General features: G+C 42.3%; 1 protein-coding gene across 1 annotated transcript in view; it reads right to left on the bottom strand.

The window, feature by feature from the left end:
* Window positions 1-9,994: 9,994 nt before the first annotated feature.
* The window catches only part of CFAP58 (cilia and flagella associated protein 58), a gene marked incomplete at both ends in the record, with an annotated part of 65,133 nt that continues 47,348 nt past the window's right edge, over window positions 9,995-27,779 (bottom strand). The window contains 3 exons of the mRNA XM_084264641.1: window positions 9,995-10,115; window positions 14,697-14,830; window positions 16,304-16,423. Of these exons, the coding sequence (XP_084120767.1) occupies window positions 9,995-10,115; window positions 14,697-14,830; window positions 16,304-16,423 (375 nt within the window). The remainder of the gene's footprint in view (window positions 10,116-14,696; window positions 14,831-16,303; window positions 16,424-27,779) is intronic.

The raw sequence follows: 27,779 nt of genomic DNA, 5'->3' as shown, positions 1-27,779 counted from the left end.
GGAAATAGGTTCTTTTCCTGACCAAATCAAAGAGGAAAAATGCCTGGAGCCAGGACACTCAGTGTGGGGGACCTGGCTCAGATCCTGGCCATGAAGCAAATCCCAGCTGCCCTCCCCAGCTCTGTTCAACTGCCCTGTCTGTGCACCAGGGCTGGAAGGCCTGTCCCCATTGTTGCTGTGCCTGTTAAAAATTGGGAGATGCTAGGATCCTGATGCAAAGATCCTTAATGACTTCTCTGAGGGCCTCTGCCACACACTTGACTGGGAAGAAATCATCTTGTCCTTCCAGCTGCCTGAGACACGATGCAGATACCTTTCCCGAGTGGGGTTGTTACGATGTGGTTAGTGTTTGCCATGTTCCTTGTAATCTTCACCTGGAATGCGCTAGAGAAATACTGTTACAGACCTCACCACAACAGAAGCCAGATGTGCTCTGAATCCCCCATCCACCGCAGCAGTGATGTACTAGAACACAGTGGGGCAAGGAGGTTTCCCAGGCACCCCAAGGGACAGTGAAAGCTCAGCAGATCAAATGCTTTGCAATGGCCAGATGAACAACATGGTAGCAACAACATGTTGTCATCCTGGGCAGAAAAGATTCTCCAAGCAAGCAATTAACCCAACACCTCAGTTCCCAACTCGGGCAAGCCCAGGGCAAGATGAGAGAAGATGCAGGCCATGGTCTGGAAGCCTCTCATGGCAACACACTTTTGCTTTTCTCTGGCCAGCGGGTGCTTGGAAAGGAGAGGGATGAGGTTACCACACACTCAAATTTGGGAGAACCCTTCAGCCTCCCATGTGTCCTGACGATCTCCACTTCCAACGCTCGCCTGCTCCCTGGGCAACATTCTGCCCACAGCATATTGCTGTACAGACTGTGCTATAAGTGACAGCATTTCCTCGTGGAAACATGGTTCTGCAAAGCCATTCTTGCTGTTTTTCCAAGAGCCCAATAAAACCCATGGAGGGGTTGATTTGCCCCCTAGGATTCTGGATCACTGGCTCTCTTGTCAGGCAGCTGCCAAAGGCATTTTCCCAACGCTGGCCAGCCACACTGCCACCGTGCTGGGAGAAGCCTTTCCCAGCACTGCACTTCATGCTGCATTTAAACAAACACCACTGGCTGCTCAGCAAACCCAGAGGAGAGGGACACTGGAGAGGGGACAGCAGCCCACTGCTGCTGGGGCATCTGGCTGAGCACACACGGGGCTCTGGACAGAGGAGATGGGAGGGAATTGGGTGGGTTACAAGTGTCGAGAGCAGGAGAAAGCTGTTTTGTCTGGTGCCAGGAGGCAAGGCTGTAACATAGACCCTGAAACTCCTCTGTGCTATGCTCAGGTAAATTTTTAGCTCAGGATTTGGCACTAAAAGTCTCAGGTTCCTATCCTCAACTCCAGGAAAAAGCCACAAACCTGACTCTGTGACCTGCCCTGCCTGCAGAGCACCAAAGCCATCGTCTCCTGCTTCTCTTTGTCCCTCAAATTCAGCTTCCACACAGGCAGGACAGGTGCCTGGATGAAAGCAGAGGTCAGCCCTGTGGCACAGCAGTGAGTGCCATTGCTTTTCCCCAAGCAGATGCCAGGCTGTTTGGATGCAGCTGCTATGGGGCTGTAAGGAAAGCAGGTACAGCCCTGGGACATGGGATGGTGATGGGGAACCGGAGTTGCCAGCACATGGAATAAAAGACAGTGAGGAAAGCAAGGTCCCATCTGCAACGCTTGATCAAAGCCCAGCAGAAATCTGCACGCTGCCAGCAAAAGCAACAGCCAGGGGAGACGTGCTGGGCATCAGAGGGCTTGGGTAGTTTGCTGCCAGCTTGCACTAAAGTAAATGGGGGAGGGGGAGAATCAGTTATCCCTCAGCCTGAAGTAAATTACAAGATGCATCCCTCAAGAGCACAAGGTGAAGCTCTTGATCAGACAAACGATGCTGGCGTGTAATTCCCCTTGATATTGCCTGATTTGAATTTTAGTGCTTGTGAAGGATGCATGACTGACAGCTCTGGAAACCACAGGCATCTGTTCCCACACAGAAGGAGCAGAATGCGCAGCCCTGGGCATGAGCATCCCTACACCAGCTCTGCTGCTGGCTGGTGCTGCAGGGAAAGGTAGCACATCTGGGGAAGAAGGACTAAGCTCAGCCCCTGCTCTGTCCAGCCCTTGCACACCCCACCCAGAGCTGAGCACAGGGTAGCCACCTGGTGCCTTGTGGGGACTGTCACCTGTCCCACATCAGACAGGCAAAAATCAGCTTTGCTGCCAGAAATACAAGATCTCCCAGGGTTGTGCATCACAACCTTTTGACATCTCATGCCCTGAGTGCTGGGTGGGAGCTCCAGAGACAAGCTTGTGTTCAGACGTTGGCCCAGTACTGAAGAAGCAGTCCCTTGGACATCCATCCTCCCTTATCAGCTCCCCAGTACAGGATCCACCATGGGCTCCACCAACAGCTGAACTCACCAGAAACACCACCACCAGAGCCTCCACGCTCTTGTAAGACAGAAGCATCTTATTTTTGAGGAAGACCTCCAGCATATCCATCCAGACCATTAGACTGCTCGTCCTGTGTTACTGACCAGGTGACAGCAACTGGCCTGGGAATGATTTGGGTGCCGTTAGCACTCAATATCACTGGTACAAGTCAGAGGAAAGAAAAATAAAATCAAACTTGGATCCAGTAAGCACACATCATACTAAAAGCAAGGAAGGAATTGGGTCTGATTAGATGCAAATAGAAATATGCTAAAGCTTCAGCTAATGTACTCAAGTAGAGCTCTGTCAATTTGTGTAACTGAAGTTCACTTAATTGCTCACTCCCTCCAGTTAATAGACATTATTTCTAACCCATCTGCCATGCTGCATGCCAATCAAAATGCTCTTTTCTGCAACAAGGACGACAGGATCCACTCCAAAACCAACCCTCAGCAGAGGTTGCTTTAAGGAATTCTGAAGGTAGCTTTGGCAAGAAAAGCTGACTATTGAAACTGCTCCAAATGCAGGACTGGTGCAAGCATCAGGACTTTGCAAATAGCTCACCACCAAACAAATAAAGCAACTCAGGGCTCTTAAAGAAGGCTGGTCTGAGAGATTTCAAATCTGCCTGTCTTTTTTCCTCTGCAACATCCGAATCAGCAAGGGACTTGGTAATTTCTGGAACACTTGTGTACACTCAGTTAAAATAAAACTCCAGTGATGAGTTTTCCTAACCTGCCAAGGGGGAATAAGTCTGAAACGATAACACCGAAATTGCAGGGGATGAGGTAGCTCAAGCAGGGACTTGGAAGTGAGAACATTTATTACCCAGGCATCCCCCAGAGCCTGCCTTGCCACTCAGCCACACCACATGTCTCTGCTCACCCTTCATCCAAGGGGGCTGCAGAGAGGCATAGCTTTTGCAGAGCAACACTGAGTAGTTCTGAGGACGCTCACAAATTTGCAAGTTACCACCCTTCAGGTGAGATGCAGTAACCAAGCAAGTGTTTGCTCATAGCCTGCCCTGATTGTAAAGTAAGCCAGGCTGATTTAAACTGCTGCTTTGGGCATCTTTTCATCAGAAGTGACAAGGATGGTTTAAGCAAACACATTTTACTCTGCAGTCGGGTCCAGTTAAGAACGTACCAGTGGCTGATTCCTGCAGCTCAGCTGCCACAGGGTAGCTTCTGGCATGATCACTTGTGATCACACAAGTGTCAAAGCAGTCCTGGAAAACTGTGCTTTCCCACAGGAGCTGGGCACAGCACTTGAAACTTCATTTATTTTATTTTTAAAACAAAACATGTACTTTTCCTCCAGAAACACTCTGTGCTCAGGATAAAATTTCAGGGTGTTGATGGGGAGGGGAGGCAAGAGCACACGTTAGCCAGTTCCTTGGTATTTTCTATAGGGAAGAAGGGTTAATCATCTGCATCCTCCAGTGCTGATCCCAAACACACCACTCCCTTACTATTTTTGCTTTTATCACCCTACAGCTCTCAACAAGGCTGAGCTATCAGTGTGTTTTGCCACTACATAAACATACCTTGTTTCTGCAGGGACACTCAGAAAATTAAGAGGGATCAACACAAGTTGCAAATACATACTTCACTTGAAGTGTATTCAAACCCCATGTAGAGATTCTCATTTCAGATTAAAATGGCTTTAAATTACTGCTTAGTCTTCTGCCAAGAAAGAGCCCAGAGAAATGGTTCTTGCTGTGAAGAACTGTGAAGCTTAAATAGTCAAGACTGGCTGAAAGTGTAGTTGTTATATCCGTTTCGCACCTGGGCAGATTAAAGTGCCCACCATCAGAAAGGGAGGCTCCTGGAGCCATGGAGGGAAAGTCAGGGCTGCCAAGACCCAGCCTGCAAAAATAACATCTTTGAAAAGAACCTTTGCACCCTTTTTTCTCTCTGGTTGTTAGGTAAGCTGAAGAGCTTAAAAGAAAAAAAAAAGCAAGAGGAGGAAAATACCCACAATATCTGCAAAATAACAAAGAACAGTAAAAATAAAGACAATGTCTGCTCTGGGGTTCACAGGAACTCAGCAAGACTGCCTGGAAAGCCAGCATAGGATGTGCAACCAGGAAACTCACTGTTAGGAGAGAGCTCTGACCAGCCCAGATTTTCATCATCCTTGGAGGATGCAGTACATCCTTGAAAACACTCAGGCTATAAGACAATAAATAAGGCAGAAAATCCACAGACACCCTGATTAACAAACAGCTCCACAATTTGCCTATGACTTACAGATCTGGGTTTATCATTGCCCTCTGAGGGGAACCCTGCAGGAGAGGTGAGCACTGCACAAGACAGCAGAGAAACTAGGAGCCCCAACAGCAAGTAGAGCAAGAATCATAGAATGGTCTGGGTTGGAAGGGACCCCAAGGATCATAGAGCTCCAACCCCCCTGCCACACGCAGGGCCACCAACCTCCAGGCTTGGATCTACACAAGGTTGCCCAGGGCCCCATCCAACCTGGCCTTGAACACTTCCAGGGACAGGGCATCCACCACCTCTCTGGGCAGACTGTTGCACAAAGGCATTTAGAACACCAGTTCCTCTTGAAAACCAAGTAAAAACTATCTCTGTGGAAGTGCTCCCTGGCCAACAGCAGCCAACCTGCAGGCAGCCAACATCAGTGGCGCATGTCCCAGCCCCATGATTAGATGCAACAGGTTAAGAAACATGCTGTTTATAGGCAAGGTAGACCACAAGAGCAAAGCTTACCTTTCCCTTTCTTCCAGAGCAGTCCACAGAGTTTGGTATTACCCCTTCCCTTCAATAACAACCCCTTTACCCTAAAAGTCAATGTCTCTTCCCCTCGTGGACATCCTGCTTGTGCTCACTTACTACTCAGTGCCCAGCAAGGACACCCACCTCCCAAGCTGCATCATGAAACAACCACAGTCTAAACTCCTGCCCTGTGGGTTCCCACATTACAGCAGTTGCTCAGTATTTAGAGACCTCCACTCAGCCTCTTCCCATCAGGATGATCTGAGACCAAGACTGCAGCTTCACCTCCCAACCACCATGGTCCTGCAGCTGCCTGCAAAGACCTGGTTGCCAAAAGCAGAGAAAGCCCCAAGAGAGAGCTCAGCACCCCACACTCACTAGCAGAGAGGCAGAAAAGGGCAAGGCAAGGTCTCATCAGGTTTAGAGCCTGTTCCAGCCCCAGAGCTGCATTCCCACAGCCTTACTCATACTGCCTTGTGTGGATGGCTCTATACACCTGCAATGAGGTATATAAACCCACTGAGGTCAGCAGACATATTAAAAAGTATATGGGTCCAATAAACAACATGGGTGCTCCAATTCAGGGAGAACACAAGTGGAAGGGCTGGGCAGCAAAGCAGCAGGCAGTTACTTTGACCTCGGGCACGTCCAGCACATCCTACAGATCCTGCCCTGTTCCTTCACACCTGTTGTGCCACAGGCACAGCTTCACCCCCTCCTTGGAAGAAAAAGGCTACTCAAGCATGGGATGAGATCCTGACATCTTTCTATATGCTGAACAGCATAAGCAGCTGACCTGTGCAATGCTGCTTAAAAAGCACCCAAGTAGGGAACAGAAAGAGCATCAAAATCAAGTGGCTGCTTTCAGAAATACACTAAAAATACACTCTGCTAGAGGAGATGGCACAACAGCTAAACCACCTGCTAGGAGAATAATACCCAATTGCTAAAGTGCCTAAATACATGATTTAGAGACTGCAATTTGAGTAAGATAGTTGGGATGGGCCAAAATCCAGGAAAAGTCAATAGTGCTTCAGAGATGGCAGGCACTGTTTTTGCTGCCCAACTTCTCTTTTTGACTCTCCTGCTAACTTCACACAGGTGATAGGGACTAAGCCAAGGGCCTGTTTCTCTCTTCTCTTTCTTACAGCTTCTTTAGAGCACAACAGTTTCACCCCAACACAGAGACATGAATCAGCAGTCTAAGACCCACCACTATGGACTCCCACAATCCAACTACCCACTTACCAGCAGCCCCCCAGGACACACAGCTGAGCACCCCTGAGACAGGGGATGGCGTCCTATGCAGGACCTGGGAGGGTAACCTTTCCTCTTGTTCAGACAGGCTTTCAGCACCCTTTCCTGCACAATCTGCTCCTTTCTGGCCTGTAGCAGCTCACTCCTAGATACTGAAGCTGTCCCTATGTCCTATGTCCCTATGCAGCAAACAGTAGGAGGGCTGAGCTTGTTAAGTGGCATCCCTGGGTCCAGGTGGAGCCCAGGTGGAGCCCATCAGTTCCCTCAAGGCCCAGTACTGGCCTGGGCCCAGCACCTGCAGCTCCTCTCAGAGAAAACTCTACTCTGCTGGTACAATCCATGGGTGCCAAGCGCTCAGCCTTTCCTCCTGCCTGCCCAGGAGTTTGTAGCTCTGCACTGAGACCTGGGCCTGAGCTGTGACCTGTTTTTCACCGCTGTTGGCTCAAGGGGTTCCCAGATTTACAGCAGCAGGACATGCTACTGGGTGTGCAGAGTGGGCCCCTGCCACTCTGCAGTCACAAATCACCTGTAAATTACAGACTGGATTCCTGTGCTGTGTCAATGGTACCTGACAGGAGATCCCAGGGGTGTCCTGCTCCTGCAATAGTTCAGCGTGCAGCGTCTTGTTTGTGTCCTGCTTGTAAAACACACTGAATACAGCCCTGCCAGGCAAGATCAGAGCTTAAGCATGATGTGAAGTTACTTAAAATATTATCTGTATATTGCAAGAGCTCTGAAAGCAGACAATGGTGTGCAAGCCACTACAGCTCCCATCCCAACCAATTAAAGTGAAGAAAGGCTTCTTCTAACTTAAGTGTCACGGATCACAGCTCTTCACCTCCATCTTTCCACGTTATCTTTGCAGGAGCAAGAAGTTAAAGATATGCTTGCTCCTTCTAGGCTTACATCTTGCACAGACTGGAATTCAATTAACATTATTCTGCAACAAAACTTGGAGAAGCACTTCAGAGCTGCTGCTCACAATGCAGAAGCGACTGAACAAATGATACTCTCATTAACGCTCTGCCTTTCCCTGCTGTGCAAGCCAAATCCTTGAACACTAAAAGCACCTCAGCATCAGCTGGGTTCACAGACATCTAGAGTGATTTTTCAAGCTCCCTGACTTTTATAGACAGGGGGGAAGGGATTTGGTGTGCTTTAATCCATTCTATTATATGAACTAAGAAATGGTTTTGACTCTCTGGCACTATAAATTAAGCTGGCTGCAGTTATTCTATTCCTGATTATGCTGAAAGTTACTGGCAATAATTTGATGACTATATTTTCTTGCCCCTTTTTCCCCTTCTTTTCCAAATTAACATGTAAGTTTAGTTTCCCTGGTAGTACGTAAATAATGCAATAAACTGGAGATAGTAGCCAGCACATTCACATCTGGATCCCTGAAATTGTGGATGAAGACAGTAAAAGCTCTGGTACTTTGTAGGTGGAAATTACTGCACTCAATTCCCAGCCCTTCAGAGTAGAAGAGCATGAGTATGAGAAAAAAAAAATCACAATTTTTTGCACTTCTTTTTTTTTTTTTTTAATCTAGAAGACTAATCACTTTTTAGACATAAGTGAATTCAGCTTGCAAGTCATTAGACAAATACTGTCCTGCCCACTTTAGAGATTGGAAACCTCAGGTCAAGAATCAATTAGGGATGGAGCTTCTTACCCTAAAAAATAGTCCAATCTGTGCAATGCAAGCTACTATTACATATATCTAAAGATGGAAAAGAATCAGGTTTACTAGCGTATTCATAACAATAGATGCAATTAGGAAAAAGGTTGAATCTGCTTGGCTCACCTTCCTTTGCTCTGGCCACTGCAACAGGTTGTCTCCTGAACCCTGATAACAAGCAGAGGGGAAGATGTACACAGACTTGCATTACCTCTGGGTAAGTAAGGGGGTACACTGTATAGCTCAGTGCAACAAAAAGGTTGCTTCTCTGCAGTGTGATGGTATTCAGGGAGTCTAACTGTGCCTTTCTCATTCATGTGAATTAATAACTGTGACTCTGATGATTTATTTCAGTACAGATTGCTTCCCGCTACCAGTAAGCATAGCAGAGTCCAGCTCCAGGCTTGATACTCAGGACCTTAAAAAATACCAGCTTTTAAAAGCTTGAGTAAAACCTACTTGGGATCCCATCAAACTCAAGAGCCCATGTCAGTCATTCTCAATTATTCTAACTATAAGGACGTGTCAGGTACACAAAAGACACGATTCAGACAGCATGACTGCCCTGAAACGGTAACTTTAGCATAATGCACCTGACAGAGAAAAAGCAATAATAGCTATTTTGGGAACAAAAGAAAAATACAATGGATCTGATGACTAAGTGTTCTGGTCCCCAGTGTAAAAGCAAAGTAGATCCCTGTCGTATTTAACTTGATTCCTTTGAATTAAACACTTCCATTAAAAGTTTCCCACAGTAGCTTTAATATTTAATTATGTATTCCACCAAAGGAGAGAACAAAATCTTTGCAAAGGTTTTTTTCTTTTTGGTGCATGTGAAATATTTATCAGCATATCTCTTTGGACAAGTATTTTTATCCCCCAGGCTGGGAAAAAGCTTCCATGTACAAATCAGTTTCAAAACATTTTATTTTATAGCTTGAAAGTTTTCTATACTTCAGCACCTCATGCCGCGGCTTTGTTATTTCACTTGTTAATGAATGGTAATTAAATCTCTTTTGGCTGAAAAGGTTGGAGGGCTCCTGCTGTATTACAAAAACAATTTCTGAAAGTTACAAAAATGCCCAAGTGTCTAGAAATTAAAGAGCAAAGTTTGCCATGTTTCAAGTCCAAGTTCGAATGCTTGGAAGGATTTATGTGGGAGAACAGCATGTCCCAGTCAGTGTGCACAGCCTCCCCAGTTTAACAGACATAATTATGTCACTTTGTGTCTACCAGAGTAAACAGAATGGCATTCTTAATAATGTACGTTGTGGCCACAAAATTCCTTGATCTTACTAACAACTCCAGCAAACACTGCATAAACCCTATTATATACTGCCTGCACAAAGACCTGCTACATGTGTACATCTAAGTAAAGACTTGTTAATTTTGCATTTGCTCAGTAGGGCTTGAAACAGCAGCCTATTAATTTTTCTTCTTTTCTGTTTTCTCATTTCTTCCAGGTGCTTTGACTCAGAAGATAAATGGAGCGAGTTCTTACAACAGAGATAAATAAAGGGGAAATAACTACATATTAAGGCATTTTGTGGTGTTAAAGTGCTAAATAGAGACACAGTATTGAAGAAGAAATATCTGCATGGTCTTTACTTCTGCTGGCATTATATGAGCAGATCTGGTCCACAGTTTGAAAACCAAAACTACACCATTTCCGCTGTAAAACGCCTTTTCCTGAAGACAATACTGTGATTTCAGAGGGAATGTGGATTCTGAATTTCTTTTCAAATTACAGTTTCTCAAGAAACCCAGCACAAAAAAAAAAAAAAAAAAAAAAAAAAAAAAAAAAGAGTTTAAAAAGCAACTGGGAAGGGGAATCGATGAGTCCATTTCTAAGCTGTAACTTTGGGAAGGGGTCTGCTGAGAGCAAAGCCCCCTCCAGTGAAGCGAGGAGCGTCAGGTCTGTGGTGTGGAAATTCAGGCTCCGTGTCAGCCAAGGATCGCTCCTTCTCCCTTTAAATAGAAACAAAGAAAAGGAAAATACATATTTCATTCTGTGGCCCAGTGAAGTTTACAAACTAAGGAGATCTGTGTCCTCCAAAGTTTCTTTGATGCAACCATGTATCAAGAGATCATTAAAAAAATGTTGATTAAAGCCTGGGAGGCTAAACTGCCAAGACTAGGTGTCTGTTTGGATCTAATTACAAGCCTACTGATGTTTTTTTGGAATTATTAAAAATTAGAAATAAATGAGCTCTCTTCGTGCTACTCCCCAAAATGGTCAGAGCACCTCATTAAAGCAAGTTTGTACATGAGCTCCATGACTTCAGATTTCTAATCACCATCCCATTCTGGCAAGTATATGTCTGTTTTCAAACAAACAGCTACATTCATCAAAGGCACAACGAGGAGATATTTTTTCTTTGTTGAATTTTAACAAATGACAAGTAAATAGTGTCTTCACATTCTAACAAAGTTCTCGTGATAATTACCCTGCCTGTGATGTTTGCAGAAAACTACCTGTGTGCTGTGGGTGCAGTGGTAGCTCTAGGAAGTTGTTGAATTTGATGGCCTGAAGAGGAGGGAACAAGGGCTCAGCAGGTTCCACTCTTAGGAGTTCGGGGAGGTAAGCACAGCAGAACAATTATGAAGGGCAGTATTTCAAACTCACTGAGATATACCTGGAGGTTTCAGAGAAAGGTCCTGAGATATTTAAAACTACCCAAGTGGAGCTTTATGAAGTACTGGTTTATTGTAACAGCAGAGGTCTCAAAGCTTTACAGAGAAGGTCAGTGCCATTACTTTTATTTTTCAGTCATTGAGACTGAGACATAAATGTGAATGCAACCATGCTTTTGCAAAATCTAGCCTTGTCCCATAAGTACCCTCTCTCAGCCCCCAGTGAGGGAAAGGAAAACAATTCCTGGAATCAATGATTTTCTTTGTCCCTAAACAATTGTGTTGGGAGAGGAAGAAGTTCTGAGAAACCCTGTAGGATGACTAGTTATGCTTCCTTTTCCAAATTTAACTCATATGGAGGTGGAGAAATAGGCAAAAGGTGGCACAGATTAACTTAACCATGAAAACCATTTGTTACTGGTTTTAATTGTATCAGTGTAGCACCAGCAGATGTGCCAGCTGACAGCACTAAAAACTAACTTGCTATATTTAGATGGCTCATCCTGTGGCACTACTGGGCTTTCAACTTTGGGGGGGGGGGGGGAGAAAATGATCCAGAGTCCACGCTCATTCTTTCTCATGCTCCCATGGAGACAGCCAACAGATGTGCTCATCAGTATGGAAAACTCTATGCAGCTGAATACTGTACTATATTATGCAGAATTAATGTGCAAGCAACCACGTGCAAAAGCTCCCAGTTACTACTGCCATCCCTTGGTGCAGTTATTTACATACACAGGACTGGAGGAACAGGTCTGCGATGTGGATTTAAGCTTCATATTTTTTCTCACCAATCCTTAACAAGATCAAACTGGAACCCCAGTGCTAGAAGCACCTAGGAAAAACAGTGAAATAGAGAAGGTGCAGGAAGAGGAAGGAGAGAATGGGAAGAGTGAGAAAAAGAAAGCCTAAGACAGCTGGGAAAGGCAATAGAATCAAAGAGCAGAAAAGAGGATTCCAAATTCACAACCAAAATCTTAAACATTGAATTTTCACTTTGAACACAAAGCAAAGCTAAATTCCTGTTGCCACTCATTATATTCCTTCAGCATCCCATGGAAAGCTGCATTAGTTCAGTATCAAAACCTTAAATCACAAACCAGAACTGTCTTGTGCAAATCAATAAAAGCTTTAGATGATATCTTTGTGTGAGGTTATCTCAGAGTATTACTTCTCTTTCACAGCAACACTATTAATGCCATTGTCCTGACAGGATCCTCTTTTTATTAGCAAAACCAGCCACATTTATTTCAGACATGATGTTAACATTAGGCAGTGTGACAGAAACCAAGTCAGTGCGTTTGTGTCAGCTGGGGATGGAGAGCAACCTGAAGCCATACAAATCAAATGGCCCCAGCTCTGTGGCTAGTACACACCAGGCAGTGCCTGTCCAGCACAGGCTGAGGCAGGAAGGATATGGAACAGCTGCATGTCAGGGTGAAGGGCTCCTTGGGGATGGATCTGGCTGCACAACAGGTTCTCTCTATTGCAGAAAGCAAAAGACATGTCATGCAGAGTTGGCAGTTTGGAGAAGGAAGGCTGCACAACAAGGTTGTTTCCTTCTTACTGCTACTGGGCAGCACAAAGCAGAGTCCAGAGGTGACAGGAACTGTGGTTATGCAAGGCCGATATGCCCAGATATGCCTTGGGGTGTGCATATCCCTCAAAGCAGGATGTAGTCCAACAGGTTTGTCTGGGGAACAAGAGAATGAAGGCCAGAGGAGAATGAAGCACCTGGCCACCTCTGCCATGCCACAGACAAGAGAAGCACAAGTCAGGGCTGACAGCACGGTGCTGGTAGCTTCCCAGCCTGAGGAGGGAGCAATGAGATGCTATCATCCTGCAGAAGCACCACTAACAGCATCTGAATGTACTTCCAAGACACAGATGTCACAAAGACATGGTGCTCATCAGACTACAGCCATGCCTGCCCACAAGAACAACCATCAGACAACCTGCACTAATGGGAGCTGAACCTACAAACAGCGTAATGACACCAGCACTAATTGACCTGCAACACGAAATTCCACTCACTGTGTATGATTAACAGACCCAAGTTCAGTCACCATCACCTCACACACTATTTTGATTTTACTTTAAAGTAGTTATGCCCCTAACAGGTTTGTTTCTTTGAACAGTTCTGACAGGAATTAATTCTAGGTACTATATAACAACAAAACATGGGTGGATTTCTGCTCATCTGATGAACAGAGAGAAACATGAAGCCTGGGTCCAAAATGGAAATATTAAAACTATTGTGAAGAGGATACTTAGCTGCTGGAAATGGATTATCAGGCATTATGGTAGCCTCACATATTGATTCTAAAGCTCCAGGAAGGCCATTAGCACTGCACAATTGTTGCTAATTCCAAACATTAAGGTAACATTATGCAATTTGCAGATGGACAAAAGCCACTGCTTATCACTGACTATTTTACTAATTTAGTCATCAAAACTGTTTGCTGGCTGAAATATAATTAAGGAAGAAATAGATACAGGCAGGTTTGAATTATGTTCAGCAACGTAGAGAATTGTTGGCTTTAGCGTGTGAGGAAGGGACAGGCTGAGGGTGGAAAGACAAAAGGCATACACAGAAAAAAAATGGTAACAGACCATGCCATCTAACTGCAGAAATCTAAGAAACTTCTCTTTAAAAGTAAAGTCCAGTAACTTATAGTTTTGGTGTCCCAGTTTAGAGATTCATTATCGGAACAGTCTCCACTCAGACTCTGCAGATTAAGTCACTTTCATGGGCCAGAAATCAGGCAACTAAGAGCATTTTCTTTTCATTAAGAGCAGCAGGTGAATGCTCAGTTGTGGACTGAGAGTAGAAGAGAGGTGCCATCAAACTGCTATTGGTTAAGCACAGACAACAAATACCTACAAGAAAGTTCTTGAGCTCTACAGCAGAACGGTAAGACATCTAGCAAGGCCAGACTCAGCACTGCTCACATCCCTCCATCTGGATGTAGGAAGGGAAGGAGAAGCAGATGGGGAATGTTCGTCCCTGCAACTATCGACAATGACGTCTGTCACCAGAAGGGGACAGTCATCAGTCACAACTACCACATTTTGGAAACAACAATGACATTGTTCTTATACCAGGATTATGCAGCTGCCACTACAAAAGTTTGACCCCCATATCAGATGCTGTTTCATTACAATTATAACTTGCAAAATGCATTGAGGTCTGTTGGAATGAGTGCAGAGGAGGCCACAAAGATGATCAGCGGGCTGGAGCACCTCTCCTATGAAGACAGGCGGAGAGTTGGGCTTGTTCAGCCTGGGGAAGAAAAGGCCCTGGGGAGACCTTATAGCAGCCTTCAAATATCTAAAGAGGGCCTACAGGAAAGCTGGAGAGGACAAGGGGTAATGGCTTTAAATTTAAAAAAGGGTAGATTTAGATTAGATATAAGGAATTTTTTACAATGAGGGTGGTGAAACACTGGAACTGTTTGCCCAGAGAGGTGGTAGGTGTCCTATCCCTGGAAACATTCAAGGTCAGGTCGAGCGGAGCTCTGAGCAACCTGATCTAGTTGAAGATGTCCCTGCTCATTGCAGGGTCCCTTTAAAGGTCTCTTCCAACCCAAACTATTCTATGATTTTACGGATTGACACAGGAGACTGGACACTAATCTGTGTCTTCTGGGCACCATCTCACTGGTATGAATAATTTAATTGGACTGCAGAACATGCAAGCAACATCACTGCTGGATGTTCTTGTCCTGGCCACAGATCATGGCAAATCCAGACCAGACTGAAGTAGCATGATTTATAACATTCAGGAAAATTAGACAACAATTCTAGCACCTCAGTCAAATTTGGACATGTTCTGATCACAAGGGTAAAGTGGAGTCTGAAAAAAAACCCTAGTTTATTTAGAAAATTGTATAGACAAAACTTGTTTTGCCATACTTAGCCTGTTGTTCCTTGCGTTTCTGGGCCAGATATTTCTTTTTCACATTCTGTAGCTCATTGGCAAGTCTTTCGATTTCGTGTTTGTATTCTTGGCTCTGTGATTCACACATATTCAATTCTGAGGACAAAGCCTATCAAACAAAAAGCAAAAAGCAGGTACAGGAGATGTTAGTTTCACTTACACATGTTAGTACTTTTACAAGCACTTTTTCCTTTGACAATATAAGATATCACCATCTTCCACCACATCTCATTTTCTATCATGATGTTTCATTTGATCACCTGTGTTTACCTAAGCACAATTTAGTAAATCATGGCTATGCCATTTAACCACAATAAAACATATACAGTATGCTCCAAAAAGTTAGGGAATTATATTAATACATATATTAGCTCTTAATGTTCTGGGACACAAATCCAAAATGAAGGATTTATTTAAAAATAATGGGGTTTATTCAGAGGGATCCACGTTGTTACATGGAGTAATTCAAACGACACAAGCAAAGTAGTACCAGGCAGTGTAAACATGAATACAATGCTGCTTTCATGTGAATCAGTAAACTTTAAAGAAAGTAGGAACATGCATGTTTTCCTTCTCTAAGAAGAATAATAGCTTGACCTGGCAGCACAAAATGGCATGTGTGCCAGTACACTACAGCACACTGTGCCTGAAATACACAGTGGCAATTGACTGCATTAAGGACAAATGGGAACCGTATGGAAAACTTCAAATCACATTCAGTTTAGCTAAACTTTGGCTTCTATTTTACATTTTCTACATTGTTTTTCTTCTCCACGGAAAGCTAAGATTTGCATAACAGCCTCTTTGTTTCCTAAGGGCCCATCTGCTCCTGCATTTTTTTCCTCATGGTTAGTATAGACATGATTATGATGAGTGAACAGGAGATGATGACTTCAACAGAGAGAGGAGCTGTAGAAGTAGATGAACTCCTGGGGAGACTGATCTTTCATGCAGTCAAGAACAAGGGAAGATCAGCTTATTCTATCAAAGAATCACTTTTTAATATCATGCTTTCAAAGTTTCCCACAAGATTCCTTCAGAAGCAGGAAATCCCCCCTTCTAGTGACAAGGGGTTAGGACAAGTTGCTCCTGTCATCCCTGTAAAAGTCGCCAGTCTAACATACATGTATGCATTGCAAAAGAAATAACAAGAAGTTAAGACCAGATTCTCAATGCATTCCTGCTGGTTTGTTCAAAAGAAAACAAAATGGCTTTGATTTGTTCATTAAAGGTCTTAACAGTTCAAGAAAAGGAAAGGAGAATAAGCGTAATGGAAAACTGATGGTGTCCCAGAATGCCCACGCACAAAAAGCATTTACAGCACTGTGCTGCACACTAGTATTCTAATAAGACTTTTCCTCTATTTTAATGAAACAAACTAGCATATTGTGGAAAAAAAGCTCTTCTACTGCTATTGGTTCTCCCTTGAGGAGATGCAACATTAATCTTATTTTCCTGATCTAATATACTAAGGCATGCACATTGATCATCAAAAACCTTCATGAAGTGCTCCACAGGATCGCTTGTGAAGTCATCCTGCAACCCTGGCAGCCCCTCAGCTAGAGACAAAGGCACCTCTTACTCTCAGCTGCTTAGTCTTCTCTCGGAGAGTGTGCCGGTAGAGCTGCAACTGTTCCGCGGCTTCAGGCCCAGGCTTCCGGGCCAAGACGTGCTTCAGTTCCACATACAGTTTCTCCTTTTCCTGAGAAAAAGACAAGAAGAGCTCTTATAAAACTAATATAGTAGCAGCAGCAGCACCACAACCTGTGATGAAATCAACCTCGCCGAAAAACGCGACTCAATCAGGAAGATATTTGCAGAAACAAATCTGCCTGTGTGTCAGTCTTTCCTCACTAGCCATAAGGTATTTAAAGATGTTGTGATAGCAGTGGGAGAGCTCATTAAGAGAAACATCCAGCTACGTCGAACCACGAATGAAATACTCTTAAACACTGTCATCAGTGAGCATGCTCTACCACAGAGAACTTAAAGCAGTCACTGGAAAAATATCCAGGGGTGGGAAATTAATTACTAGTAACTGTGCTTATTGCAACCTTTCTTCTTCTGAGCCGCATTGCCTTACGCTCAGGATCACAGCTTCACCCAACAGGATGTGAGCAGGCTATAGAAATGTCAGGGAAGGACTGTACAAAATAACTCCTTCATCCTGCTTTGCACACACACACACACACACATACACACACATATATATATATAAAAGTAACCTTTCAGTTTAACAGCAAGAGCACTGGGAAACGGAAAGAAAGTATAAACAGCAACAACTGTGACCAGCACAATTATCACCAAGTAATTTCTCTTTGTCATGTGTCTCCTCTTCCTTCATGTTGGAACAGTATGCTTGTGGGAACTGGATATAACCATGCCCAAACAGAAAATGCACCATGGACCCACTTACAGCTTTCTGTATTCAAAGATTGCTTTCTACTGTGTTTTAAGGATGTACTTGCTTTCAGTCGAGGAATAAAGCACTGAAGAAAGTCATCTTCATAGCTTTCCATATTACATTATTTTTAGTACCTACACTGTCAGACTAAGATTGTTGTTATTCAACATTATTTAGCAAGATCCCATCCTTGTCTGGTACGCAGAGAGATGGAATTAAGAGAGAGCTATTTGATTGGAAGTCAAACTAGCAGACAAAAGATTTAACTGAAGAAGACAAAAATGACAAGTAGGAGGTAGGATAGGTGATTATTTACACTAGCTTTGACAAAACCCCTTTTTGCTGTCTTTTGGATAAGCTCTCTCTTCAACTCTTACCACAGAATTCTTCCATCAATATGGGTCACAGTGCCATCACATCACCTAGAATTGCTACATTTGGACTTAGTGATTGAGCCAGGATTTTCAACAGCAGCTTGTTATTTTGAAGATGTAAAAATCTAGGTGTACAGTCTTAAGAACATAATGAGTCCAGTGTTTTTATGCCTCAGCATTTTCTGAAAATCATGCACTAGTCATAAGTTGGGACCCAGAAATGGAAGCACTTCAAACCATAAATTACTTTCACAAGCCTTGTCCTTCAACTCTGAATATTACTGAGGAAGGGTTCCTTAGAAATTAAGTTGTTCACAGCTTATCTCTGGAAGAATCAAAATCTCCCGAGACTCAGACTACAGTTTCCATAGTGGCAAAAATTAAATTGAGAATTTATTCACAGTAGAGAGCTGTTATGTTACTACAAGTGGTTTCCACTACCACCTATTATTCCTGAGGAAGTAAGATTTTACAGCAAGTTAAAAACAACAGGAAAAGAAAAATCTGCCTTGTCAAAATCCGTCCGGTCACTATTAACATTCCACCCCTAAAAGTATCATAGATTTGTATTTTGGAAGAGTGTAACGGTAATTTGGATAAATATGGAGCAGTTGATGGATTGAAGGTCTTACATGCAATTGTTTTCCAATTTATTTCTCTCCTAACCCTCTACAAGGGCCAACCAAGCTCTTCAAACATTGTGCAATGGTGTGTATAATAACCCCATTTAGAGACAAAGCGTGCAATTCTATTATAAGGAGAATCTATCTTATGCAACAGAGACTCGTTAGCTGTCCAATGTATATTGTCTCCATAATCCAACAGAGGCAGAACCAGCTGTCTTATAATGCATATCCTGTCCTTCCTCGCTAAGCGCTGTCCATCTTTTTTACATCTAGTCAATTAATTTGTCACTGGGTTACAAGCACCATATGTCAGCCAAACATTAAAAGTGAATCCTCGATACTTCTTTCCTCATCAGCAAAACTTTGTATTTACAGGTTGGCATTTCTATAATTTCTGACACTTTACCTCAGGATACAAAAATACATACATAAATAAAGAGTTCAATTAATCTCAATTAATTTTAAAACAGCAATGTCCAAAATAAATCTAAGTTGGTCACAAGGTACACGTGACACTGCCACCAAGAATTCATTGCTTACAGCAGGTACTTTTATCTCTAAACATAAGAAATCAGGAATGCCCAAGAAAAAAAACCAAAACAAACCAGCACAAAATAGTAAAGAACTATTTTGGGTTCTAAAATAATCTGTCTATATTCAAAGGACAGACAAACTATGCAATGTGTATTACATGTAGATATCTTGTAAATAGATACAGCATAGAACACGTAGAAAGACCTGACGTGTCTGATGTGTGAGTTGTATTTAAAGTAGCTTTCAGTTGTAGTGCATAAAATCATTTTCCCAGAGGATGGATTTGGGTTGGTTTGGTTTGGTTTGGGGATTTTTTTGGAAACAAGTAAAATGCATGCACATTCCCTAAAATGTCTGAGAACCCAATGGCATAGAAGTTATCCTGACACTGGCAAGAAAATCATGTCAGCAAGGACAATCAGCAGTGTAGCAGTAATTCAAAAACAAGAGGGTAAACTGACCTCTCCCAGTGCCTGCTGGAGGGCAGTTGACACTATTTTGTCAAAGTGGAAGTCAGCAAACTCCATTTATTTCTGTTGGAGGCTGTGCAGATGTTGTTGGAGAAATTCTACACCCATTGGGCAGGAATAGGTCAATCCATCATAGCCCTCATAAAATGGGTTTCTTAGGCTTGTCACACACTGCCACCCCTCACACTCCCCACAGTCTTCATGCCAGGCTGCAATCCCAACATCCCTCTTGCTAGAGTTACACATTCTTGAGATGAAAAGAACTTAAAATCAAAAACACACTATAGGGCACTACTTTTTGAGGTGAAGGACAATCCATCAGATCTCTCTGTAACTTCAGAGCAGGCCTAGGCCAGTACCAAAGCTTTATATGTGATCCTTCCCATGGTAAAATTCCCATGGAATTCAGCAGGTGTTTGACTGTAGGACTGAGTCCCTAATGTCAACGAGCTTCATTGGTTTATGGCATAAACAGAGCCAAGCCAATGGTGTAGAGATGAGGGCACATTCATTTTGTGTACATAGGGCACACTGGGAGACTCAGATTGAGAGTTACAGTCAAATTTCAGGCATTCCAAAGAGAATTTCAGCGCCTCTGTGAGTACCTGTGGTATTAACTGCGTAAATAAAACTCCATATTATTTTTAGAACAGCCCTTCCTGTCTTAGATTTGTTTTCCAGGAGAGCTTTGAAGAACCCACAGATCTGCCTTTAGGTTTGGCCACGACGCTATGTTTCTGCATCCCTAAGCCTCTCGTCTATTAATTTGGGGTTGGGGGAGATATTGTTGCCTTCCCCTAAATTAACTAGCTGCTGTCTCAGCCAGAAGCCAGAGTTCTGCTTGCTCAATAACAAACTGAGAAAAAAGAATTCCTTCTGCAGAGGACTGGCAGGTGTTTGGCAAGTTTCAGTTGATTCTTCAGGACTTGGTTGTCACGAGTTGGTTCGGTCTACAGCAAGAAGGATCACTTTTGCCATCACAATCCTACTGTAAAAGCAGCTATCGTTGCTGACCAGCACAGCCCAATCTGATCATTGTTCCCTGCCAGAGGGACCATCAACACCATCAGACATGTCCCCAGAATTACACCAAGGCACTTGACTGCTTTGACAAGGAGTGGGAGGCAGTCAGAAATGCTGGGACAGACCAATGCTCCTGGTGTTAGCTCTAAAGGTGAGACTGCATTTTATATATCATCTTCTCTATCACCGTGACTCTATGAAACTCCTGAAATGACCCATCTTGTTAGTTAGCCCAGGGTATCATTCTGAGCCAGAGACGATGGATGACCGTACATTTAATGAAGATGTATTCACAGCAGAAATAGGCCATGAAGTCCCAGCTTCCTCGTTTTTATCAGCTTGTCTTTCCAAGTAGATAATTCAACAAATTCACCTGGCACAGTAGCACACCAACAGCCTTCTCCACCAGACAGACAAAAATCCTATTGTGCACCAAAAGCTTTCTATCACACAAATGATTACAAAAACCCTACACACAAGAAATCCCAAACTCTTTGACTCAGAGTAAATTTGATTTAGTTAGCTCCTGCCTCCTGCAACTGAGCAAAAGAAAAAAACCAGTAATATAAAGAGGTACAGCAAAAGTCTGCAGTGTAGTGTATGGTGGCAAACCCCAAAACGTTTAACCTAGCTAAAAATCCTGATTTTAATTAGTAAGGTGGAGAGAGCAACGCAGTAAGTCTGTAAGCACACTACAGGCTTTGGTGAGGAAAACAAGTCAGTCAACGTGCCACAGGGGGTTCTTGTTTATTGGCATTATAACCAAAATGTCAGCACTATGCTGAACTCCAGAGCCATTTTGTTTACGATGCCACGCAGCAGCAGAGCATCCTTATGGGGCTGTGATCCCTTTTCAGAAGTGTTAACCAGGACACTGAAATCTGAACTAAATACATACATAGACACACGCATCTAGTCATGGTGACTTTACCTGTACAAGCTGCATACTTATTTGTGTGTATGTGTATACCTAATAGAGTAGCTGTTGGCTCAGGACATCTCTGATTAAAAGTTTTATGAGGTGTAGAAAAAATTAGCATACAGTAACCTTCACAAATTTCATAACAATAGAAGGAAGTTGCCTCCAGCACTATGAGAAATGTGCAGCATAAACTTTCCCAATAAACACTTTTCAAAAGCTCCTGCTCTTTCTTGTCTATTCCACATCCATCAGCAAACACCTTCGCAATCATGCAGCTCCCTGGAAGAGTTTGTATTGTCATCATCACGCAGACAGATCGTCCTTTAACTGTCCAATGTGAGGGGGGTTATTGGGCAAATTAATTCAGGCTCGAAACAGGGCACTGAAGCCCTTTCACAACATTGCAACACTAATACTGCATGTGACACTCGGGGTTTTCTTGCTAAAAAGCTGCCACCAACTTGATGGGGAGGCTGGGATCAGTTCCCTGTCTTTGATGAAATTCACACCACTCCATCTAGAGTTAAATTAAACCTGTCTTATGACTTATCCCTCCAGTTGATAATGATGCTTCTCAAGAGCAAATCTGTTTCCTTTGGCACAGAGCAGACTGCACCAAATTGACTGGCATTTTCAAAACTGCTTAATGAGAGAGAAAAAAAACACCTTGGAGCATCTTCTAAGGTCTTCACCCTTGACTTTTTTTTTATAACAGAAAGAACTGAATGCTCAATTATTACCATATTCCAGAAACAACAAAGTACAGACATTTCCAGCTAAAGTGCAATTGAAACTTACTATTATTTTTATTATTATTGCTAGGTACTGGTACTATTGTGTCTTTCTTAAGAAGTGTGTGGGAAAACAGTGGGGTTTTTTTCCAATGGTCAAGGAAAAAGGTAACATGTCCTCCTCGTCTTTCAACTACTGAACTCTGGGACACAAGGCAAAATGTCATGGATGCCTCGCTGAAATAACAGCTGCAATTCACTATTTAATATTGACATTACACAGGAGTTTATAAAATCATTAATCAGAGTAGCTCATTTAATCATAGTGTTTATACTTTACATTGCAGATGATGATCAATTAATTATCCCTTGTTCTTCTATATGTGTGAACAGGAACACACAAGCACACACATATACACAAAAGTGAGCTGTTCTTGAAGGTGAGAATTACCCTTGACACGGCATGGATCGATGTAAATATTCCAGCTATTTCCACTGTGCCTGCAGCTTGACAGTTGGACTGAAGAGAACTCTAAACAAACCTTTGTTTCACATTCTAGTAGTGGCTTTTCTTAAAGCCTTCTGGAGGAGATTCAGAGGTTGCCACAAATTTTATCAACAAGGAATCTAAATATTCTAAGTGAATAAGTCTACAAAGCAAACAACAGGGAACCTTTTGCTGGCTAATAATTACTATACACAGGGTTTCAAGCAAAAAAAAAAAGTCTCTTCTGTATTTTAGTGTCCGTGTGACAGCATGCATTTTAGCTATTCAATAGCCATTTCAACTTTTAAAATATCAGATGAATCAAAGGAGAATTATCAGAGCTCTGCTGTTAATGATTAGCTGGTCCTGCAGATGGAGGCTTGGGATGGGGATTCCCAGCAGACCCAGCTTCTGCTCTCACTTCTGACTGATCTGATAGATGAACTCAAAGGGTCAGACATACTGCAGAGCTGCTTCTAGAAACACCTATCTGTACGTTAGGCACCTACGTCTCTTTAATCACCTGCTTGACTTAGATCTTTAGATTTCCCTGAAAGATGAGAGCACTTAGCTACAAGTCCTTTGGTGTTCAGGAATTGCTACCTCTGAACAGCTGTCTCAAAGTCAAGCCACCACTTAAACCTACAAATACCTGTCTAACAGGTCAGTAAAGCCTACATACATCTTCCTGACAGGATAGCAGAGTTTCCCTGCATATGCCAAGTACCTCAGAGAAGAAAGAGTGGTCTCCTGTCACACTTTGAAACCTATTAAAAAATAACTGCATCTGAGAATCATACACAGCAATTCTGAAATCATGAATGTTTTAACATCCAACCAAATGATTCTATGTCTTCCTTCAGACTCAATAAAAGTAGAGCTGAGCCTCTGCTATCCTTCAAGGAGTTCTGTTGCAGCTCTCCTTGTCTGCTTCTTAAAATTCAAAGAAACAGGAACAGGACTAAAGGAAGGGGAAAGACCAAATCCTAATGTTAATGTAAAAACAACTTCTGTGCTTATGTGCCATTCCCTGTTAAGATTGCAGCTGTATCTACTACGACAGGCATGGGAAGACTTGAGCTCTGGGCCTAGAGGGTGTGGAGCAACTGGCTGACTGATGCACCCTACTTGGCAGTCTCCTTGTGTGGGGTTCATGGCTCCTGTGCACTCAGCAGCTCGTGCCTGGCAGTCTCAGAGTGAAGAAAGAGGAATGAGGTTCTTTCTACACTTGTTTGTGTCCTCATGTGTCCAATTTTAAGCAACCTTTAAAAAAATATAAAATACAGTAACACAGGGACTTTAACTGCCTGTCCTTAACTGCCCCAAAGCAGCCTGCTGCATCCTGATGCATGTGTTTCCTCAACAACAGCATCATTCACATTCCTGTAAGAATGAAAATAAGTGATCTGAAATAGATAAAAATCTAGTCTGTCCCTGTGGAATTTCTTTGTTTTGTTTTGTTAGGTTTTGCTGTTGTTACTGCAACTATCATACGATCTAAAATCCATCACTGAATGGGATGCCATAGATCGTCCATATCTTGCTGCTGAGGGAGGAGCAGAATACCCTTGCCTCAGTGGAAGAACGCTTGCCAAAGGGTACACCTGAATAATATAGATTTTCAGCTGGCTCTGGGCCACGCAATATAAAATGGGCTTGTGAATGTATTGCTACACTGCTGTTGCACTCCTCCGATATTTTAACTTCTCTAGCAGCTTCTGGATGGCTGACAGTCAGTATCGGATTGCTAACAGCACTGCAAAGTTTCTGCATGGTGATGCATTCAGCCAGCACAGCGAGTCATTTACTTTCCCTTAACAAGATAACTGGTTGATTAATATACTTTACCCTGGGGTGCGCAGCAGATTTATTTCCTTCCCAGATACATGTTGAATACAGGAATGAGGAGTAAACAAGTTTGTTTTCAGTTATTTGTTATTTACTGGAACAATTCCTGAACTTTTTATTCAAGCTTTATTCTAGCAAACCATCATTGAAAGTAATGGCAATTTTGACTAAGTAAGAAAGGGTATAACCTGGGGTATATACCTCGGGTACTTATATGGCCTCTTTTCTGTAGCTGAATGCTGTTAAATCTTTGTTGTTTTCTTTATGAGGGCAAAGTAGTTCCACAAGGATTCAGTAAAATTTCAACTCTTCCATTAAGACAATTCTTTGATCACTAAGGAATCTGCCTAGCTTCCCATTTCCCAATGTCAGAAATATTTGCACTGTCTTTATTGGAAAATTATTTTCTTACCTAACCATCAATTGATTATCCTCACCTGATGAAATCAAACTGATCAGCATCTTTCCTGCCTGCTTTTCAAAACCCTGTTTAAACAAACAGATTCTAATAAGAACCCACAAACCCTGAAAAAGGCTATTTTCCTGGGAAGACTTGATTCTCTTCCATTTGATTCGCAACACATGTGGGAGGAGGGAAAGAACGTAAATGTCAGTGTGTTTTTAAGAGCACTTTATCGTGCTGTAAGTTTCTATAGCATGGAATATCTTCTAATTCTAGATCAACTGAGATTAGAAGCACTAAAATAAACTAATGCACCAAGAAGCATATTCAAAATACACAGAAATAGAAATCAACTCCTTTCTGAGGAGAGCTAGGGCAAGAACTGAACATCCCTCAAATCCCTATATAATCTGTAAGGTTTACACAAAACTTTCAGGTTGACATGTAGACCCTGAATAGACCTTCACACAGGAGACTGATTTTTCCTGTTTATGAGATATGATTACTTGTTACATCATCATAGCATTGCATATGAGCCCAGGTAAGTTACACCAAGAATTACCAAAGTGACTCTACAGTTTGCTCCATGTGAGCGGTTCTGCCTGACTCACGGAACCCTACTAGATACACAATCAGTTTTAAAAATATAAATAATTAAATTAATTAGAAAAATAATATCAGTGGCAGAACAGAAGGCACTAGTGAAATTCTAATTGTATGGAGAAATCATTGCACCAGGCATAGATCCAATAAAAGACACTAATCCTTCAAATTAACACTAATACTAAAATACAAAATATTTCCATTTACATTCAAAGTTAAAATCCCCAATCAAAGCCCTATTTCAGCAATGAACATTTCAAGCACAACAAAAGGAAAATATAAAGATGACATAAGAAGGAAAGAACCTGAAAAAGTAGTCCTGAAGGATGACTTGATGTATTAAGTACATCCATATGTCACTTCATACTGCATTAGGAACTCCAGTTCAAATCAGATTCAAGGCACTAGGCTGAAATTAATTTGATGGCACTAACTCAGCAGACTGTTGTGCATCAAAATATTGTGCTGATAATTAGGTATTTTTTGTTCATCACCAGTTAGAACTGGGTTACAGCCAGAGTTCGTGGGAATACATTATTTTTTCATTTGAAAAAAGATCAGAGATGCTCTTCAGAGTCCAATTCTAAATCAAGGCAATCCTTAGTGCCTGCATTTGACACACCAGTGCCTAATTCTGCATGGCACTTGGGAAGTAAACTTTTTTTTTTACTGATTCATACCCAGCTGACAGCCAAAAGTAAATGTTGGGCCTGAGTCCTTACTGCATTCCTCATTTCTATATTTTTCTATATATCTAACTTAGAACTGGAATCACAAACTCAAAATGCACACTCCACCAAGCACTGTTTTCTCTCTCTTCTCTCCCTTAAGACCCATAACAACAATTAGTTTTTCCCAAGGACAGGAAAGCATTTTTCTAACTCCCCCAACCCCACGTCAGAACCATTTGATCAATGGTTTTGCCAGTTTAGCTGGTGCAAATTAGTGGTGCAATTTCTTTGTGCTGAAATGGCTGTGCCAGCTACTGGCTACACAATTAGATGCAATTATACTAGCAAGAAAGTCTTCTGCCATTCAAGAGCTGGTGTAGCTAAATCAGAAAAGTTACTCTTTCTTTTTTTTCCAGTAGGAATGGTACTTTTAAGCACAGAAAAGGCTTAAAGCTCAATATACTCACCCCTTTAATTGAGGGCTGAGAGAACCACTAGCTTCAGCCACAAGATAGGACATTAATCCAGTGCTTCCAGAGAGAGTCAAATCCTCCAGGAAAGAGAGACAGAAAAGAGCCAAGTCCTAGTAAAGTATAAAAAGCCAAAAAGAAAATTTCCCTTTTCATTTTTGGATGGAAAAATCCCTTCAAAAGGCTGACTTTATATATAGATGATAAAGGAGCAGTATAGAAAGGATTGTATTTTGGCGGTGGATTTTGCAGTTCACCTGTAAGTTTCAGTGAGCACAAAGCACACTCCCAAACTACCTCTGCTAAAATCTCTCTAAAGGCAAGATGACAGAGAAACAATAATGGGCAGGTCAAAAGAGACTCTTAGGGATTCTACAGTCATTAGTTTCCTGAAGTGAATTGCAGTTATTTTAATGAAAATAGACAATTCTGCCAAAAAAAAAAAAATCCCCAACTCAGACTGTCTGTCTGATATGTAAGAAGTTACAGTCTCAAATCTGAGTAGAATCTATACTTGGCATTGAAAATATATAAATGACAAATTTGAGAGGGTAAAATAAATCCCAGCCATTTTGAGGATGTACAGATAATAGCTAAAATAAAACTGAACTGAGCCTTAAGAATGCCAAAATAAAGGCAGATAAAAGGAGTGCATTCTCCTATTTCCCCTAGAAGGTTTTCCAATGAGAAAATCTTACTCAGCATTTGAGCACACCTTTCTGCATTACGTGCTCTACGATGGAGCTACGCAAGCACTGTGAGAGCAATGAAGAACCTAGCAGAAGCATGCTTCAGCAAACTGCCAAGCTAGGGAAAGGAATTCTTCATTTTCAAGAGGACTAGACTATCACGAAGAGACCTGAAAAAATTTTTATATGACTAGAAAAAAGAAAAAAAAAAAGAGGCATTTTAGACAATAAATGGGCAGAAAAATTTTGGATAACATATACACAGAAGCAAATCCCAAAATTCCTCCATTAGCTGGGAGGAAACTTTGATTTCAGTAGCAGACAGCCTGCATAAACCCACATGGTAACACACTGTTCTGAAGCAGAATTTTTATGAAACTATACTACTCACTCTGAGAAATAAAGATGGTTATGTATATATTCAGACTCTATAGCAACAAGAACCTGAAATTGGATAGAACAACTCTACTACCAAGTTAGCACAAATGAAATAAAACATCTGCCTATTTTGAGTGTTTAGCTAGCTATTGTTACTACTGAATTGAGTAGTGTCTCTAATATATTCATTCACACACCACTATAAGAGTGGAAATTATTTTATTCCCTTTTTACTTGATGCAAGGCATGCAAAGCTAAGTAACCTGCCCAAGGTCACAGAGAGAGTCCTTTTCACTTTCTCCTCCCTGTACCTTACAATGCCTGAAATGAAACTCTGCTGATTTATACTGGAGACAGCAGCATCCCCTCTGCTCCTCCTACTCTCTGTCAGTGGGACCATCAGTTCTTTGGGGGGGATTGAAACT

This window comes from Gallinula chloropus, assembly GCF_964237585.1.
Source record: "Gallinula chloropus genome assembly, chromosome: 5".
In the NCBI taxonomy this organism is placed as follows: domain Eukaryota; kingdom Metazoa; phylum Chordata; class Aves; order Gruiformes; family Rallidae; genus Gallinula; species Gallinula chloropus.
The sequence above is the reverse complement of the archived record's forward strand: the minus strand, read 5'-3'. Positions and strand labels throughout refer to the sequence as shown.